This window comes from Lytechinus pictus, chromosome 2, assembly GCF_037042905.1.
Source record: "Lytechinus pictus isolate F3 Inbred chromosome 2, Lp3.0, whole genome shotgun sequence".
NCBI classification, from domain to species: domain Eukaryota; kingdom Metazoa; phylum Echinodermata; class Echinoidea; order Temnopleuroida; family Toxopneustidae; genus Lytechinus; species Lytechinus pictus.
In genome coordinates, this window is record NC_087246.1 from 51,679,588 (window position 1) to 51,701,265 (window position 21,678).

General features: G+C 36.3%; 1 protein-coding gene across 1 annotated transcript; it reads left to right on the plus strand.

Moving 5' to 3' along the window:
* Window positions 1-1,386: 1,386 nt before the first annotated feature.
* LOC129254017 (dermatan-sulfate epimerase-like protein) lies at window positions 1,387-11,016 on the plus strand. Its single transcript, XM_054892463.2, has 3 exons — window positions 1,387-1,739; window positions 4,832-8,367; window positions 9,012-11,016. Exons 2-3 carry the CDS (start codon window positions 5,016-5,018, stop codon window positions 9,233-9,235), a joined length of 3,576 nt encoding a protein of 1,191 aa, XP_054748438.2. The 5' UTR covers window positions 1,387-1,739; window positions 4,832-5,015; the 3' UTR covers window positions 9,236-11,016.
* The last annotated feature ends 10,662 nt before the right edge of the window (window positions 11,017-21,678 follow it).

Genomic DNA, 21,678 nt, shown 5'->3' on the forward strand with positions numbered 1-21,678 from the left:
TAGAGTCACTTTTGTCCCCAGACAATTGGGCCCATGAAATGCTTTGTAGGATCTGATGCTGGTTTCGCGCCTGGGGGGGCCACTTCCATTGACGAGTGGATACCATGCGCAACCATGAGGTCTCAATGGGTTTAGTACAGCCCATAGAGATATGGTACAGCCCCACTCTCACAAATCGTACTCTAAACACGTAGTGTTGACTCTTGGGGCAAAAAGTACACCCTTTTTAAAGCATTTAGTCTTGATTTTTTATACCCTTGCAAATTTGACCCTAAACACATAGCTTTCCTATCGAAAATGGATACCCTTACTATTTTTTCATTAATTTAGTGTTTTTGACACCCTTATTGCGTTACGTACGTAACGTGCCCTATCTTGAAATAGACATCCTTTTTACATGTTTTTTGGTCGTGCATGGTATCCACTCGTCAATGTAAGTGGCCCCCCCCCTGGGGGGGGGGGTGAGAAATCAGGAGGGAAGTGCTGGAGGAAGATTGTGAGAGAGTCAGGAGAGAAGAGGGGTAGAGTATAGGCAGAGAGTGAAAGAGGAGATTGATAAGGAGAGATTGAAAAAAGACATGATGCTTCAAGAGGAAGATGATCGAGATGCATGGAAGGAATTCCAGGTGCAGGAGCCGCGGAACGGTTTTCAAAGTGGGGGGGGGGGCTGACCATGCTAAAAATCACAATCTTATGGTAATTTTTACACGGTGTACACGGTTTGAGGTGGATGTTTCATAAAGCTGTTTATAAGATACAAATGACTTTACGCACGACTGGTGATCCTTTCTTATGCTATGTGATATCCCTATATCAGTCATGCATATAAAGTCATGCGTAACTTTTTTATGGTATAAATGATTCATATTCATTTAACCTTTTAAATCATCATGCATAACTTTACAAACAGCTTTATGAAACACCTACCAGAGGGTTTGAGGTAAAAAATAAACCTGCTAATCAAATTATGTCTGAGCTGCAAACTTTCGAAGAGAAAAAAATATATATTTATAGCCTTGGGCCTAATAATTCTTTATTGTATTGTTGATCACCTAATACACCAGACGGTGGACTGTACTGTTTCCAGAAGAAGAAGATGGGTCGTTGGCAGTGTTGAACCATAACAAAGGTTCTTATTAACATTAACAACACAAGGTTTCTTTTTGCGCTTTTTGCAAAAATATAATTTTGCTAATAGGTACTTATTTTCTGGGTACTTTCCTTCATAAAATGTTTTATCTTTTTACACTTTGTAACAAAAGTTTTTCAAAAAGATAATAAAAAATGATAGCATGATGGGCTCGATGACTCCTCGCATGATTATCACACAAAGTTGTCGGGTTTTACTCAACGTTTTTCAAATTCAGACAGACGTAAAAATATCGCATTGCACTACCCGCAAATATCGCGAGACAATCCCACGGTTGATTGATCAGCGATGTTGATGTGGCACCAACATGCGCAAAATCTGCCAGCAGCGGATAACTTTTATTGAACTCTTCCAGACCACTGCCATTTGCAGCCGAGAGTAGCCCCGATCACCGATCGCGAATTCTCGCTTCAAATCCCGCTAGCTTGAGGCCTGAGGCTTGGAACAGCACGGGCACATCACATCAGTTATTCATGGAACCCCGCCTCATTTGTTCATGGAAGTGGAACTCATTTGGATTTGATACTGATATTATGGACTGATTGTTTATAATAAACATGGATTTGAGTCTGCCTAATGATATCTACCGGTATGAATATGAATATTTAGCTCTGTTCTCAATCTCATTAATACAACAAATGTCTCATGATCATATCTTTTTATCTGTTTCATGTTTGCTTTCTCGCACAAAGTTTCTGGAACAAAGTCAAACATTGTCTTTTGTCAAAGAAGATCTGAGTTGACCTTATTATAATTTCACCAATGTTTTGATTTGAGCTAGAACTAACACTTATAGTTACAGAGTTAGTTGCTGGTTTATTATTAGGTGATAAGTCACAATATTTTATTTTTTATTGCAAGCCAAGTTACTAGTAAGTTAAATAAAGTTCAAGTCTGTTTTCATTTCAATGGTTTTGTGTGTCTGCGCACCTAAAAATTTATGATGGGGGATCAGGGGGCCGGGGGAACCTTAAAGTACACACTTTGTTTAAAATTGATAAAAACCATGACAATATTAATATTCTTACGGATTTTTTTACCCTAATTTGTGATGAATATTCCCCCAAAAAAGAAAAAGATCATTGACCAAAAGAAAATATCACAAAACTCAATGAAAATCCTGTCGTGTTTTACAAACTCTTGATTTCTCCGCCTGATGAAGAAACAGATGGGGTCCTAAAGGTATAGTGAGTGATTGTATTACCGACTGGCCTTGTATTACCGAACGCGCACATCGTACGCGTCAGAAAATAATTTCATACGCTCAAAACTTTGCAACATCCTTCCAAAGGGAACTTGAATAGAAAGATGATGAAAAATGGTCAAAAACACATTTTCAAAGTCTTAATATTCTAAAAATAATAAAATATGGTCAAAATAGCTCATCGGTGATTTTATTGTTTTCTCAATTTTCCCATAGAAAACACACGTTCGGTAATACGATACCTTTTTCAAGTGACCAAAATATTTCACATGCGAAGAGGGGTCCGATTGGAAGCTAATATCGTAAAAAAGAAAATCGATTTCGGCAAAATTTTTACATATTTATATTTTGTAGGTAATTGTGTATTTATGGTGAAAGTTTGATGAATTTTATGAAAATAATGTGTTTGATATGACTGAATTCATGAAAAGTGTTCGGTAATACGATCCACTACCATACACTCGATTTATCATGCTGTGCCTCAATTTCTAAAATAAGTTCATATTGATCTAGGCCTTATTTAGGGGAGATCGGGGTTAGTTGGAACGCGGGTTTATAAGTTGAAACATTGTAATTTTCTTTAACGCCTGTATAATGAATTTATGCAATACTGCCCTCAATTTATTTTACAGGTGTTAAAGAAAATTACAATGTTTCAACTTACCCCGCGTTCCAACTAACCCCGATCTCCCATAGACAGCTGGCAACCGTCTGTTTCGAGGAGTTTTTTAACAGTTTAAATTTGTTATTTATTTCTCTCCTCGTACACAGACAGCTTGTGATCGTGAAATTCTCCCCGACGGGGCTTATCGATTTTGTCTTTATTTCATAAAAATATATAAAGAGAACTGAACCAAAATGAAGGTTATTATTCTGTTTTGGCCTGAAGTGCACCAAAACGGGAAGGAAAAAACAGTGACTTACTTCGGCTGTCACGCATCTTCCACTTCCCCGGTTTATTCGAACTTCATCGCCATTGAGTCCCTGTACAGATTGAGTTAGAACTTCGGTCTTTGTAATTGGTGAGTGGAGCCAATGGAGTTTGGCAAAACGACCAATATCACAGAGACCAAAGCTTTTGGTCTAGGCCTAATTATACAAGATAAGGGCTACATCTAATTCTAAAGTTCCAAACAATTGTAGTTTTTCTATGCATTTAATGATTTATTGCAGACTTTAGAAAAAAGTCACTGTTCCACAGAGTGCGCATTAAATTTGCCATTGATATGCATGTACGATGTAGCTTTAGGACCCCCTACCATGAATTAGATCTAGGCCCAAGTTAGATCTAATCAAACATGGATTTAGTAAATTTAGACCTCTATTTCAAACTCCACAAATTTTCAATTGTCATTGTTCCATACCTTTCAAAGGGTATACAGTAACTATGAGTGCCAAAAATCTCATTGAATATTGCGTTAATTATAATTTTCCTGCAACATGGCCAGTCATTTTCAGATTATAAAAAAAATGGTGCCCCATTTCCGTGCACCCATTCACTTTACACGTGATTTTGTCTAGGAATTTTAATGTGAAAGGCTGCATTTTGAGGCTGATAGGAATTTCCTGAAATTCAATATTATTTCACCATTTTGGCTCAGATATTTTAATGAATATCTGTCTATGACTTTGTATTGCAAGTGTACGTGTAAATTTTGTGGTCGCTGCATATCTCATTTTATTTCTCACAGATACATGTACCCGGTATGCATGGACAAGGGGCACTAGGGCACCAAGCCATAATTCATTTGTATGGTTAACCTACTTATCTTTTTATTTCACCAAAAGAAAATTCATGAAAGTCATGATGAAATGGCCTTGTATTAGGCCTAAGTCCTGTTACTGAACTTGTTAGCACATTCACAGATATAACAAGCAAATTGAACATTTGTTTCAAATGTTAAAAATTTAGGAAATTTATTTAGTTCAATTTTTCCCAGAGATTTACTCTCTAACCTAAATCTAAATCGCAGTGTTCCTTATCAAACCTGTGAAGTGTACAAAAAATGAATGTGGCACAGACACTGGGAACCATCATGTTTTAAAACTTGTAATAAAGGGCCGTGATTTTTCATAAGGCTGTCATAATTTAAAAATCTTGTTTGGCACACTTACATGTATGTAAACTCTTCAGAGGGTGAGAAACAATGAAGCTATATAGTGGAATATTAGTGTAAAAGATATTCATTCAGTTGATTACATATGTGTAGTCAAATGTTAGGCATGCAGCCATGGCCTCTTTATATTGAGACCCTGGAGTCAAAGGGGGGGGGGGGGGTGGTAATTGATCGGTCAATCTTAGATCAAACACAAGGCTGTGAATTTTATTCTACATGGTACCAGTACATTTGTAACCTAATACAGCCATTTATAATTCCTGAGTGTTCTAGAGTTACATGTATATAGAAGGGGTCTAACATACGAATCCCAGTACTTGTATTTTATAATCTTCTTTTTGCTTGTTTCTTTTTCTCCAGAGATTCTGGGGTTCCTCGGCCATGTTGAACTAGCAGCATTCTCAGCGACAGTGGAAACAATACTGTTTGTGTTAACCAAGGATACATTGGATAAATCCTGTTGGAGTAATTTATCAAGCCTTGATAAATGTAGCAGAATCAATAGACTCACACAGCCAGAGAGAAGGAAAATTGTACATTCACCATGGAAATCTATGTGATATCAGCATTAATATTGTCTGTACTTATGTGCACAGTAGATGCACTAACAGTTGACTTTTCAAACTACAAGCCAAAATATACTACTCATCCCATGCTTTATTTTAACAAGCGAGACATTCCAGACCTCATCGCGAAAGCCAGCACAACTCATGAACATATATCAAAGGTCATTGATGAAGCTGCTACCATGTTGATGGGGAATCCTAAGAGATTCTTACCCCCTACTGACTATGCAAAGTTTGGAGGAATATGGAACGAGTATTACGGCAATAATCTTCCTCCACTAGCATTGTATACTTTACTTCATCCAGAAGATAAAAAGGCTAAGATATTTTTGTTGGATTACATGGATTTGATGGCTGGACATCCTAAATGGCAAGTTATTGCTGCAGCTACTGATGAAGTTCCTGTGGCCCATTCACTGACTGGCTTTGCTACTGCATTTGACTGGATGTACAACACACTGGATAGCAAACGCCAGAAGCTATACCTACAGCGTATATTCAATGAGACCAAAGACTTTGCACGATATATAAAGATTCGCTCCTGGGGACATTTTTACCTACAGAATCACGTTGCGACTAATCTTCTGGCGTTCTTACACGGAGCCCTCGTAGTGCATGCTCATCTTGAAGAAGCCAAAACATGGGTAGAAACAGCGGTTTATAAGTTGGAACAGAATATGAAGCTTTTCAATCACCTTATAGATGGATCATCAGATGAAGGGGTGCCCTATGGATCTTACACATCGAGATCAATGATGCAATATATATTTCTTGCTTTAAGACACTTCAGGATTGATCACACTAAAGACATCTGGGTGAAGGAGCATTTCTGGTTTTACTATCACACTGTGAAACCGCAGTTCCAGAGAACCCTTAGTGTTGCTGATTCTAACCACAATTGGTTTTACGGTCCAGAGAGCCAGGTCGTGTTCCTTGATGCTTATGTGATGAAGAATGGCTGGGGGAATTGGTTGGCGAGGGAGATTCGGAATGCCCGTCCTGATCCATTGGCAGACACAGAAAAGCTTAAATCCGCTGATTCCCAGAGATGGTGCACATTACATACTGAGTACATCTGGTATGATGCTACTATTCCAGCTGTCCCTCCACCCTCTAGTGGGACACCTACCATGCATTTATTTTCTGATTGGGGAGTAGTGACATACAGCAGTACAAATCCCAATAATCCAAATGACACATTTTTGTCATTTAAGTCCGGTGCACTGATGGGAGCTGCTATGAGTGATGTGGTTAAAAGAAACATGTACAAATCTTGGCCTTTGAATGGATGGAATAGCTTTAATCCAGGGCACGAACATCCAGATCAGAATACTTTTGAGTTTGTGCCCAATGGACATCTGTTTGTAACCGATGGGCTTTATTCTTCCAAGATGTCACATTACAATAATATTCTTTCATTCGCTCCGTCCCCGACCAGCCACTGCCAAGAACCATGGGAGGGACAACTTGGTGAATGTGCTAAATGGCTCGACTGGAAGAATCCGGACTTGGTTGAGTACCATGGTGACCTCATCACTACTGCAACCTCTAATGATTTTGTATTCATCGCCGGTGAAGCAGTGACTGCGTACAATCCATCAATGAAACTTGAATCTGTTTATAGATCTTTAACTCTCTTGAATCCAAACCTGCTCTTGGTGTTTGATCATGTGGAAGCAAGCGAAACATCACCTGTGACCCACTTGGCAGCATACTTTCGCAATGTACAATACAGTTTTGAGCTTGACAAGCTATCTGGATTACTTCAGGGTGCGAGTATAACAATGGATGGAGAAAAGTATAGTATGTATTGGATTAGTTCAGATGGAAGGAGTACAGTGGCAGCTGTCCAAGAAGAGAAACCATCTCAGTATCAGGCACGTCCTACAAGCTTTGTAAATATGACTTTCAAGCTATCACCTCGTATAACAAGGCTTGCCTACATTCTCTGCGGCCCATCAATCAAGTTGAAAAATCTGCAGTTCCTGGAAAGCATCGAAGATGGGGTCACCATGTTTGTTGGGACTTCGGATGAAGACTACCAGATAATGGTCAGCACCAAGCATTCAGATCCCGTTGCTCGTCTAAGGTACCTCAAGTATCCTGGTCATGCGACAGTTCAAAGGTTGAGTAAGCCATCAGAAATAGTGAAGTTTGGTGTGTCAAAATCTTACTTTACAGAGGATCCCCCTAAATTGGAAGGTCGTCCTATTGAATGGATCTTATTGTTTGCCTTCATTATGTCAGCTCTTGGCTTTTTCTGGTTCGGCAAGAAAACAAGATTGAGGCCAAGGAGTAGAATAAATTCCATTGGCATGGGCCTTTGCTTTGTGTGGGTAGTTATATGGGTTAGCTATATCAACAACTGTGCAATTTTCGGTTGTGATACTGATGAGGACACCGAGAACTCTGCCCGATCATCTGGACCTCAACCACCGCTCAACACATTGAACAAGAATATGCTTCCCTCAGTCGTGATCACGTCACTGCCAGGGTCAGGTGCAGAGATTATCAGCTGGCTATTTCACGAGAATCCTGACTTTGTTTACATGGTTGCTCCCTCCAGTTATGCTCGCCTTCCTAGGGGTGATGGCATTGAAGTCAATCCTATCACAGATGCTTGCGAGTGGAATGACAGTGAGTCCCTTCATTCTGTTAAGCTCAAACAGTGGGTACAGGATCTTCGATGGAGTCCAGAGTTGTTTGTGTCTTCTATAACAGACAAGAATCCTCAATCAGACGTGCATTTCACCCAGGAAATGATCCAAGCTAAAAAGATCGGACGTCGTCTCCTCGCTGTACAAGAGCAACCAAAGGGAGAGGAATTCAATGACATCATTTATAAGACCTTCTCCCCTGACAGTGTGCGAAGAAATCTTGAAAAGTACCCAAATGCCCAGGGTGCCCTCTTTTTCAAAAGTGGTGGATGGGCTCTCAAGCTTCCCTGGATCAACAGTGTTCTCAAGAACACCCTCCATTCCATTCATTTTGTGCGCGATCCTAGAGCATTTGTGGCCAACTATCTGCGGAAATCTGAGGAATTGTACAAAGCCATGGATGTCCAGTTACATATCAAGGAACTTTTTGACCAGTCAGAAAAATCTTGTGTAAATGATGGACAGTATGCCTGGGAGTTTGAAAAGCTACGGGCAGAATACAGAACCAACAAGAACTCTGCTCTGCGTCTGTTGTCCGCTATCTGGGCGGCTCACACTGGAGCCATGTTGCGGAAAACATCAGATTTACCAATTGGTGCCTTATTGATGGTGAAGGTGGAAGACCTTGTACTAGAGTCGGAGAGAACAGCTGAAGCTATTCACAAACATATAGGTGAGACACACACTATATCATTATGTTCGTATTCGTAGACTGACATTCTTCTCTCTTATGGTGTCTATTTTCAATGATTTCATTAAAAACACCTAATACACATTTCCTTTCGAGATATTTTTTTGTATTGTTTAATTTTATCAATTTATGGGTGCATTTGCCAGAGCACCATTATCCATTCCAGTGTTGGCTAGCTCAATTGCTTGTCTGATTTTGGCGTGCACCAATTTGACAGAAATCACCGATATTTGGAATTATCATTGCTTGTTTATGAAATGTCATCCATTTATCCATTTAGGTAAAGGTAAATGAATCCCCCGATGAATCCATTAGATAGATACAGTATGCAGGTGACAGTTTGACTGGCTGTATGGATAGATGGAGTAATAAAATCATGCATTCATTCATTTTTTATTCACCATTCATTCTTTTTTTCTTTCTTTGTTTCTTTCTTTCTGTCTGTCTGTCTGGCTGGCTGGCTTTCTTTCTTTCTTTTTTTCTTTCATTCCTTCTTTCCTTTCTCCCACTTGACTTATATATTTTACTCATGTTTGTTGTATTCAATTTCCATTTAATTTGAACATGCTCTGCCTCTCTATAATCTTATTTGAATCAAATCCTCTTTCTTCATCTTTGTATAACAGGTATTCCACTGCGGCCCACCACCCTCCAGAAGCTAATCCAAGCTGCCAAAAGCAGCGTCTACAAAGTCCCTTATGAGCTGGCTTTCTCAGAGCGTTCCATCGATATATGGCGTCGGGAGCTAAATACAGAGCAGATCACCGAGATTGAGCAGATCTGCGGGCCAGTCATGTCACAGCTTGGCTACATCAGAGAAACAAAGTCCATGCCCGTGAACGAAAACTAGTCCGAAGATGTAAGCATATTGATGCATTTCATTCTGTACTAATCATAGTTTGAGGTGGAGGTAAGAATAGTCAGTAAAACTGATACTTGCAAGCACAAATCATTATGAGAGTACTCTTGTCCAAGTCCACTCTCTGGTACATGGCAAAGAAATAGAAAACAAGTATTTTCTGGTGAGTGAACCAGGTTTCTTGTGTTGTAGTGCACCTGAAGCCTGTAGAAAAGTTCAAATTGTGATAATTGCAACATTTTAAAAGTTTAGCTTTAAAATTAGTGTCAAGATTTGCAATTGAGACAGATTTATTAGCCAGCCCATATTTTTACATGTATTTTGCACTTGATAGCGTATCCTTAAAAAACAATATTTATATTTATAGATAATATATAGATTTCAAACATACATGAATGTTTTGAAGTGTGAGAACTTTAAATCAGTGATTATTTGCATCTTCTATTCTGACGTGTCTTAACATCTATAATTTATGAAATTTAATGATGAAATACATGGAATACATCTTTTTTTTTTACATGAATGATGAAACACAAAATTTATTCAAGACACAAACTTGATGTACAGTGTCCATGAATTCATAGATTTTATCAAATGAACTTTCATGTCATTATTTGTACAAAATGCATTACAAGTCAGGGGCAGTGGAACGATTTTGAAAGTGGGGGAGGGGGGGGGGCTGATCATGCAAAATATCATAATCTGATGGAAATTCTTACGTTTTTGTACATGGTTATGGAAAAAGTGCGGGGGCTGAAGCCCCGCAGCCCTACCGGTTTCCCGGCCCCTGCAAGTGATGTTTTATTTTACATGTATGTCTCCCAGGGAACACTGATGATTGAGCAAAAGCCCAGTTTTGCATGACCTCATTTGGAAAATCGTAGTTAAGCAAGCCCTACATGTAGATCTTCTACTGGCAAACCCATGCAATGTAGGGGTTGGCCAGTTTTGTGCTTGATGCTAAGGCATGCTAGATGCTAGTTGCTACATGTAGGATGCTTTTTTTTTATTTGATCAGTATTTCAGTCAGTATTACTGATGTATGAGGCAGTGTCCACCGTGGGCAGTGAATTACGGTGATTTGATAGTGTGAAGATGAAATGAGCAAGGTCATCTTCCCACAGAAAAGAAAGGAAGAGAGAATAGTTCACAGGTGCAAGTCGATTTAGCTCGTAATAGGCCCACCTAGTACATGCATTGGTGTGTAGTGATAACTGCCATTCACTTTACATCACTGGAAGACGATTTGTGTTTCATTTGCTTCAGAATTCAATCACTTGTACCATCCCACCTGTACTATAACTTATGTGTTAATATTTGTTGTAATACTTAATGTACATTTATGTTCAATGAACTGGAATAACAGGAAGTTGCATTTTCAGCTCCTGCTGATTTCATTTTTGTTAGGGAATAATCATGACATCCAAGCAGGGAGGTTCTAGTCTGGTTAGAATAATTTTTGATTATTTTGAAACTTGGTCTCCATGACACGCCAAGATAAAAAAAATGAAAATATTGGGAACGGCTAAGGGTAGACCAATTTACAAAACATGGCTCCATATGGCTTTATTCTTGTTCTAACTAGTTATTGCCTCATGATGGTGGGTACCTGTTCGTCCAAATTGACCTTCAACATCACACTTTTATTTCATACATATATTTTGGACCTACATGTAATGTCGGTTTATTTGTAGATGGAGCAAAGAAAGAAGAAAATGACTATCATAGCATACACTGGTGCAGCACATTATAGCAGATATGAATACCCTGGGAAAATGAAAAACTATTAATCCTTTGATTGTTACCAACTTGCTATTGAGCTCACTTCAGAGGAAGTGGTTAGAGAAGGCAATGAAAGAGGAAGAGTGAAATTTAGTATGAGTCAAAGTGTCAAACCACCTGTCAGCCCTCCACGTTGGGCTTCCTAAATGAATCTGTGTATTTCTGACCTGTCAAAAGACTCAAAACTCAATGGTGCTTTTGACCATTACATCTGCATATGTATATATGTACTTGTACTGGTATGATATAATACCCTTTGGCCTGAATTCACAAAGGTGGTTTTGAAAACCCACGGTTGAGTCCATGGTTTATGCAGATTTCCTGTATAAATTACGCTTATTTTACCGCGTACCGGTATATTAAAAAATGTCCAATGCTGATGCATGCTTTTGTCACAGTGCGCCAAATTGACGCCTGTTGCCATGGTTAAGTACACTATTTTATTAATGAGTCCACAGTTTTGTATTAATGAGTCCACTCTCAAACAGTGGACTCATGAATAATATAGCGTATCTAACCATGGTATCAGGCGTCAAATTGGCGCACTGTGACAAAAGCGCGCATCAGCATTGGACATTTTTTTATACAAGCGCTTGATACGCGCTAAATTAAGCGTGATTTACACAGGAAATCTGCATAAACCATTGACTCAACCTTGGGTTTTCAAAACCACCTTTGTGAATTCGGGCCTTTGAATTAGCTCCACACTAATATACAAGTCGTGTAAATTTGAATCTTTTTATTGTTTGTTGCGTGTGAATATGCATTGTAATGAATATTTATTCATTTGTTTTTGTGATATGTTAAATCTAGGCCTAGTTAATTCATGTATCGGTTCAGCCGAGTATGTAGATGTATGTTTGAGGCCTTGTATATTAGAAAATTTAAATGGGGGGGGGGGAGCAGTAAGAAAATGAATTAAGAACTATACTAGGCCTAATCATGTCACATGTAAAACGTTAGGTGAAATTCTGTTATGAAAACTATACTACGCATGATATACATTGTAACTAAATTATTAGTTAAGGTGACACAGTGGTTGTCAAGCCTTTAAGTATAGCAATGTTACTGTATGTATGTATTAGCAGTATTAGAATGACAGATGTAGAAGCTATACTGTAAGTAGGCTGATTAGTACCGAGAATCAGACTGTACTCCATGAAGTATTTTTGTGTTTAGATCATATTCCCTTTTTTTACAATTGAGAAGAAAAAAATATGTACATATACAGTACCATTACCTGGATATTTTCACACCCAACTTGTTTCTTCTTGAGACTTAATTACAAAATATAAATTAAATAGTGCAACATGAAATCATGAATCAAGATGACTCGTATTGAGGATGTTGAATTGCTCTTTATTCCTGATGTCTGGTGGGTGTTTCATACAGCTATTTGTAAATTAAGAGCGACTTTACAAACAACAGATGACCCTTTCTTAGGAACTAAACACCGATCTGGTGTGCATAATTTACCACAGGGGAAAGGTCACCCGTCATTCGTTAAGTCGCTCGTAACTTACGAATAGCTTTATGAAACACCCACTTGAACTCTAGCTTGAACCAATGTCTTAACTACATGTATGTCAAAATTAGTGAAATTCAAATTTCTAAACTTAAAAATATGTTTTCTTTGTTCGCTTGACACTTTTGTGATTACATTGAAGAAAATCATTACAGGTATCATTTAAGTGCCAAATGGGCTGATAAATTTAAAAATTTGTACATTACGGCTTTGTCTCCCATTTTGCTACCTGTAGCAAAATAACTGATTTAGGCTGTAGTTAAGCAAGGTTTTCAGAGCTCTAGTTTTCAGGAATCAGGCCTTAGAGTTGAGGTGATGGAAATATGCCGCAATATTAACTTTGAATCATGTTGAATTTGTAGATAATTGATGAATTGCCATTGATTTTGAAAGAAATGGACAGCATATTGTGGATAAAATGTTTTGTATGGAATACTCAATAGAATCATGTTGATAACATGATTCATGCATACAATATGGACATCAATTTTTATAAATGTGAAATCATTCAATGATTTGAGCTTGTGTGCTATGAAATTTATGTCTTGATGTAAGTAAATGTGTCATCATTGTATTTTGCTGGTAATTACATTTACTTGTTGAAAAGATATTTTCAAGATGTAGTTGTAGTGTGTTTTATACATATATTTTTCCCCCATGCAAGAGGTTACAAATTATGCAACTCATTAATATCTTGTATTAGGCTGAGTTTGATATTCATGTCATTTGTTAATTTTATTCAGTCATGTATTTATTTCTAAATTGTACATCACTTTTATTAATTAAGATGCATTAAAAAACAGTAGTGTCAACATTTAGAAAACAGTAGTCAAACAGGTACAGGGTAGGAGATTTTTTGAAGAGGTACTTTTTGTTGGGCCTTATTAGGGACCTTAAGGCATTTTTTAATACATGTATATCATTTGCCACTTTATTATTTCTGCAGGTTTGCATACTTTTGTATAGGAAAGTAATTTGATTTCCCTCTATGCACTGTGAATTGAATATCTGTCTTACCATTGTGAACAATGATTTAGTATAAAAATGTACACCCTTCTGCTATGCATAAAATGGGTGCAAATAATAAGCCTGTTCACGGTTGTAAACTGCGCACGAGCAGAAAAAGGTCATTGGAGACAACCATGAAGGTGGCTTTCAAATTCACTGACATAGGCATTTGTGATTTGATGATTATTCATGAATTCCTTTCAAAATATTTATCACATCCAAGTTGAAGAGTAATAAATAGAGCCTTCATAATCACTGGTATTTGACAGTAGCCTAAACAATAGTCAAATGTGCCAAAGGCAGACAATAAAACAGATTTCCAAACTTTATCCCTGATGTACTATTCTAGTCACCTGGTCTATACAATGCCTTTTGTTCTTAGAATTTGAATACTCTACCGTAAAGCTTACGCAACATCTACATTTGAAAATGATAGTGCTTATCCTAATGAAAAATCACAAAGGTCATTTGGAGAAAAGTTGATCATGAGCTAACCGTGAACTGGCTTATTGAAAACAATTTTGGTATATTGTTGAGATCTGACAATATATGTTGCACATTTGTTATAGAACTAGTCGTGTGTACATGTGTGTGTGACTATCCTCCCCCCACTCCCTGGACTATGCAATATGTATAAAGATGTATCAAAGCAGGAATGTCAGGGTAGCCATTATGTTGGCACCTCACTTTTTAAAATTTGTTTAGCACAAGGAAGTTATCAATCGTGTAAATTTCAAAAGTTCTGCTTCATGAAAAATTTGTATTTTTTTTTACTTTATTCAAAAGTATTATCAGATAATAATATAAAGCGAAAATCTTTACAAAATTTGATACATTTACTCTACTATGTTGGAAAACAACAAAGCAGAGCAAAAGGTGATGCGTTTATCTGCTACCCCCATCCTATCAAACATGGGAATTGAAAGATTGGTAGTGAAAGGCATTTATACTGTACATGTACACGTGTACACCATATAGGCCTAGTCATTGAAAAGCCTTTTCTAAGAAATGTAGGAAATTTTTTTTCGGATAGTGGTACCAGTAAGATTTGCGTTTGATCCCAAGAAAGACCCGATTAAAAAATCTTTGCTATCAGTCTGGTATTGTTTGATGTATAATGTATGTTTGAACATAGAAAGCAATATGTTACATTTAAGTCTGTTTCTAGTGATATACTACATGTTCACAGACAGTGTAAGATATTATTTATGTCCATTTTATTACTGCCACTGTTTGGTAATCTAGTAACTTTGGGTATTTATACAACAGTAAAATGCAATGTTGCACAACATGAAGAGGTTCTTTTGATTGGCTCTGGTGATATCTAGCCTTTAAATTTTTTGGGCAAGGCACATTCATAGAAATGAAATGAAATTACTTACTGAGGCGCGATAGCTCAGTCGGTAGAGCGGGGGTTTCGGATTCCGGTGACCCGGGTTCGATTCCCACATGGTGCGCTAGTGTCCTTTGGTAAGGCATTTATCCTCATTACCAGGTCCCTCGGAGAGGACCTTAAGCTGTCGGTCCTCTGGTTGCTTGCTCACAGGCATTCGTGCTTTCTTAGCAGTCAGGTAAAAAACCTCGGTATAACATGACAAATGGGTGGAGGGGGGGGGGGGGATAGGCCTAAAAAATGTTGATGGCCAATGGGGGAGCATCGAGGCCATTCAGTAGGGCTTCCTTGGCAATGGCCTTGTGGCTTTTGGTTAACTTACTGCCCGTTATGCTTCCTGGCATGTAGGGCAGCAACCAAAGCTCTCCACTCCTGTTTGTCTTGGGCCAGTCTCTGTATAGCCTATCCGATATGCGTCGGGCTAGTGGGCTTCGCCCTCGCCCGTCAGTCTGCTTCGCGCGACCAGTAACTTGCCCACTATAGCTCGGCGCATATCAGATAGGCTAGTCTCTGTAGGGATCCCCAGGTCTGTCGGATGTTAGACATTTTGCCCTCCACGGTCCCTCGCCAGATGTTCTTGGGTCGACCTCATTTTTTCCTTCCTTCGGGGGTCCATTGCAGTGCTGTCCTTGTAATGTCATCCGCTTCTTTTCTTAATACATGTTCTATTTCATCTCCACCTCCTTTCCATAAGTATGTCTTCCATACTCTCTTGTTGGCATCTTTCATATGACTATAGTCCAGAATATGAAGAAGTCCTTCCTTTCTTGCAGTATCTTGAAATATCTCCTTTCCTTTTTAAAAGGTCATCCTATTGACGAGGCTAGTTTCTTTCATTCATTATATTTATTTTTCTTATCAACTTTCAATGGTGACCTTTATTTCTTAAAAAGGCATGAAATGTTTGTTAATGAAATAAACTTAGCACCTTGACCAGATAGGAGTGATATACATGGGGTGTTAATAATTAAACCGTTACCATGGCATTAATGAATTTGGTATTAAAACTGAAAAGTATGCATGCTAATGTTGTCTTGTCTTCTTAGTTATTAGTTTCGTGTGAACAATTTAACATACCACCTTGTTAGAGATACGTATATTGCTTATTGTAGTGTCGGTTCATTTAAGAAGTTGATGTGTACATGTAAGAGAAAAATTTATTGTGATTGCATAGTGTACATGTACTGTGATGACATTGTAATGATCTTTAGAATAACCCTTTCAATTTCCTCCCTGTATTTCTTTTTATAGCTATTTTTTCTCACTTTCTCCAAATTTTGTCTCCTATTTTGTATGACTTGCATATATTTTGTACTCTTTGGATAATTTTTATGTGCTCTATTGATTTGTATATGAAATTTGTTAATTGGCTTATTTTGCTCCTACATGTATATTTTAACATGTTTTTGCAAACACTGTATTGATTATTTTGTAAGTAGTAATGTACCTTACTGTATACAAATTGTAAGAGATCTTTAATAGCCATGTTGTTGATACTTATGAAGATATTATTTTTTTTCAGTTTGCCTTTTAATAGCTTTATAAATGTAACCATTGATAGTTATTTGAAATCATGGATAAAATTCATGTATAGCATTCTCTACCATACTTCAAATACTGTGTTCAACAGTAGAGGTCAATTTTACACTCCACAGGGGTCAGGAATTGTGCATATCTGTATACAAAATGATTGAAGATGATATAGAAAATTATACAGCCATGTAAGGTCAATTTAATGATCTTATTAAACATTGGTAAAGTTTCATAAAATGCTCTTGAGTACATGTACTGTAGGTATTAGGTTTCAAAAACATTGTTCAGCTGGCTCAAAGTTGAAATGATCACTTTTGATTTGACATAATTCATGGGAACTGGAAATTTGCAAATCCAATGAGAGGAGAATACTAATTCTACCGTTCAACATATTCATACATGGGATAATTTTTGTATAGTCTATAAAGATGATAGCATGCAACCCTTGTAATGACATTTAATTGTATTTTGATGAGTGACCAAAAATTATATCCTCCATTAAGTGATTTTCATGTGAGATTGAAAATTTGAATGAAATTGGACAAGATAATGTTTAATATGCAGGGCCAGTTGGTAGAGCCGTTTCCTATTAAACTGAAGTGGCTACCTGAGTAAATAAAACATTATTATGTTCCAATTTTGTCCTGGCATAAAAATGGAAATAATTGCATTAAGTTGGATTTTGTTTTTATTATGTTAACTGTCACCTTTGTAACACTTATATTCTTTATAATATCCAACTGCATTATTTTCATGTTATACCAGGTCTTTCTGAATGATGTCTATGAATACAATGTTGAATAAAAAAAAAAGCTTTTCATAACAAATTCTTATTTTTCCTGGATGATTCTTTACATGTGTATGCCCTGCTTTTTTTTTTTTATCACACACAGACTCCATTCCCTCTGTTCAAATATCTACATTCCACTGCTGCAAATACATGCTTTAAACAAAAGAAGCAGTGCTTACATGTCTCCTGATTTTCAGGAGTTTTGAGAAGTTTCTTTTTAAATGACAACTCAAGAATACGTAACAAATAAATGTACATATAAACAAATCTACCATTTCAGAGTGAAACCCTGTGCTGTACCTGTACTTATTTTGGTTGCTCACTCGAAAAATTGTAGATGGAACTTAAAAGTGATAATTCACCTCGCTAACAACTCTTTGAATAGTTTCAGGATATTTGAAGAAATTCCAAGAATTATCATTGTTAATATCAGGACAATTCATTTTGGCAAAATGGAGGCATTGAAAGGAATAAACTAAACGCATCCATGCACACACACACACAAAATATGGCAAATTATATCAAGTTTGCTATGTGATATCAATATAATTCTTTATTATTATAATCAACTTTTTACAATATACTAAATTGGTAGTACTGGAAATTCAAAATCACCATAATCGGTTCAGGTTCTAACAGTACACATATAGGCCTACAGTATTTGTACTGCAAGCAGCAATTGTGGAAGACAGTTCAGTCTCGCCTAGTTCAGTGTAGTGTTCAAACAAGTATTCGTCACCTGCCAATAACGTTTTGCAAACTAATCAGAGCAAACAGAATACTCTCCATAGAATAGTCTCCATTACTAGCAATTTTCAGAAAAGCATTAAAAAAAAAAAAATTTATAACTTATAGTTCAAAGATTGTCGGTGCTTTAGGCATCATGGGAAAAGCGCAGTATAATAAAAATAATAATATCAATGGTAAATATGATTTGATTTGGTTGGTTGAGAGAGAGGGGGGGGGGGTAGGCACAAAGAGAGAGAGAATGGGGGATGATAGGAGAGAGAGTGAGGAGGAAATGCAGAAAGAGAAAGAAAGGGGGAAAGGCAGAGAGAGAGAGTGAAGAGAAAATGTAGACAGAGATAGAAAAAGAAAGAGCAGAAAAAGGGACAAAGAGTATGGGATAGCTAGGCCATTTATGATAAAATTGTTCATGCATAATGGAAGCAAACATAATCTGATTTCTGTTCCAATAACAAAAGCATGAACTTCACGGACCAACACTCGTCCATTCAATACACTACAATGACAAGAGGTAATGCAGTAAAAAAGTAAATATATGCTCCCAAAATGCAATTCCTTTAAAGAACAGGGTCACCCAGATATGGGTATGTTTTTTTTATAGAAAAATCAGAAACGGCTAAATAACATTCACTCAAGGACAAATTAGGAACATTTGAATTAGATTTCAACCAACCCCTTTTTAAAACATATATGCCCCAATATAGTACAGGAAGTTGCTGGGTTTTTTTTTTTCTCAATAAATACAGCACATGGTAAAATATCTTAACATAACCTTTGATGACCTGAATTCACAAAACAGTTTTAAATGCAGATCCTGGATTTCTTTCCAGTGTGTGTACGTGACCCGAATTCTGAAGTCCGGTTTAATTTAAACTCTGGTTTAAAGTTGTGGTTTAACTATGGATAATCAATAGTGGCAAAAATCTCTAACAGTATAAATTCAATGTATCACCTCATTTTTCTCTCAAATCATTTTCAACTGTTTCAGAAGGATAAATAAGATAGCTTTCTTCCCCATTCACATGTTAGGAAAGAGCACTGTAAACATAGGAAACATACAATGTACAGAAAATTTTGAATTTTTTTTGGCTGTCCATAATTTTAGCAGAGTTAAACCATGGTCTAAGTTCAACCTCACTTCAGAATACGGGCCACAGTGTAAACAAACTGTGTGCAAATTGTCCATGGTTAGTAAAGACTGGTTGGAAATGTGTACATGTGTATTCCAAGTTGATGCATTCTCAAGACAAAAAAAAGCCCATCTCTCTTAAATATTAAAAGGGCTACTTCCTTTAAATGATAAAACCTGTCTCGGCTACCATTTATGTAATTACAAAGGTACCAGCATAATTATTATGCAGGGTGCTCTTGTTAACATAGATAGTAAAAAATAAAAAAAAATAAAAAACAGAGAGAAAATGCCACGTGGTGGTACATTAATGTAAGTATTATCAGCATATTGACTGGAGGGATATGCCAAGCTATTCCTTATGCTTAAAGTCTCCTATTGGATTAAATACAGGTGTAGGAGATGAAATTTTAGAAAGTCAAATTCATCTTGAGTCATTGTTGATCAAAATTGTTCTGTACATACTGAACGATTTGCAATTTTGTGACAAAAAGAGTAACTGACTCGACTGGTTACATTTATACTTTCATGTTCACATGTATTAAATGAAGACAAAATTTGTTTTGTGAACAAGATAAGGAACATGTATGTTTTAAATCATTCATATTAATTATGCTCAAAACTTGACAAATTCTTATTCTTTTCTAATATTTTTAGATGAGAAAAAAGTATGTCTCATATTTGCAAACCTTAGAAAGATTAGGAAGAAAACAGAAATCAGGATAAATCGGTATATGAATCATCTTAATAGGTACACTGATGATATTCTATACACTGGTATTGACAGATTATTACAAACATTGAAACATAGTGTCATTATTACTGAAAATAATTATGCTCTATGGTTCTCCCAAAAAGGGGACTCTTCCTCTTAACAACAGCAACAGTTGGCAAGCAAATATACTTTTGACAATTATCATTTAAAATAAAACCTTCAAAATTTGAGCTGGACATACCAAACTCCAATACAACTTTGTTGAATAAACAAATGAACTAATATTAAAGATTATTTTGTCTGATTAAAAAAAAAAATGAATGTGTGTGATTTAAAATTTAAATTTGGCTTTCAGGCTCCAATTTTATTCTGATGTCTTACTCATGAGAACAAATGCCTTATAATACAAAGAGCTTAATTTGCAACTGATTCATTGTATTATCACTTTTACACAACACATACTTTTAAAAGGGCACGCAGTTCATCCTGACAAAAAAATTATTGTAAAAATAGCATAACAAAATGATAGAAAATATTGGTGAATGTGTTTGGAAATTCCATCAAGGAATTTCCAATTTGATTTTTTGATTTGTGATGTGAACAGTTTCATATGTATCGTGAATTCACAAAATTATTGAAATGCCATTTTCTCAAAAAAATGAAAATGGGTTTTATTGTACCTTCAGTACATTAACAAATTAGTTCCCACCCACTCTTGTAAGAAGGAAATTTTTAGTCATGAACCATTAAAAAATTGAAATTTATACATTTTATATAACATTACATATGGGACAGCTGCTGGTATATGATGTCACAAATCAAAAACTTAAGATTCAAATAACTTTCTTAATCTTTAATCGATTTTCCTTAAACCTTCACCAATTTTTAAAATTATTTTTCTTGTACTTTTACAGTAAACTTTTTGTCAGGGTGAACTTCCCCTTTAATTAACCAAGTACATTTGCACATTTGTTCATAGGGCAAATAGGAAATGTTCAAAGGTCAGCATACAGTCAATTCCAATATTCTGTAAAATATACAATGACATGATAAAATCTAATTTTAGAATGAAAAAAAAATGTATTTCTTACCAAGCAATGTGATTTATTTCCAGCACGAAAGCAAATCTGTATAATTCATGAAAGGAATGGATTGACTACACCGACAATCAAACATGTGCTTCCAAATATTTTCTCTCTATACCTTATGGCAAATAAAAACCATTTGATGGAAATGATATAACAAAATACAAAGCAGCATACTTATTTTTAAAAAATCATTGCACAATTAACTTGGAATTAAATTAAAATGTGTGAAAGTTTCCATGTTTGGGGTTTTACCTTTCAACTGGAGGGCTCTCTAGTTTTATTTAATCTATATATAGTTTTATATTCATATTTTCTTCCCTTTTGAAGGAAAAAACTTCATCGCAGTTGCATGAAATGATTCTCTGTTGATGTCTACTATTTTGTTTTTATAAAGAATAAGCACACATGTTGATAGTGCAATAGACATGAACTCAATTGTAAAAATCTTTGGGGAGATTAAAAAGAAACAAAAAGCAAACATTGGAAAAGGGACAATTAGTCTCCAACTAGTTAATCAAGACATATACATTTATCTTCAAGAAGATTTTTTCTCCCCAAGTTCTCTTGCCAATAAATGGAATTGAAAACAGTGAATTTATTTCTTTATTTATACCAAACACTCAAATAAAATGATGTAGCATAGAAAATACAGAAAAGCTCAATGGTGATGGGCAAACAACTGTCAAAGAATTTCTCTTTCTTTTCTCTGTATTACATACCCAGG

Excerpts from the sequence above, each read along its gene's own strand:
- LOC129254017 (XM_054892463.2), top strand. The coding sequence starts at position 5,016 with ATGGAAATCTATGTGATATCAGCATTAATATTGTCTGTACTTATGTGC. Across the intron at positions 8,368-9,011 it reads AGCTATTCACAAACATATAG|GTATTCCACTGCGGCCCACC; the intron begins GTGAGACACACA and ends TTTGTATAACAG.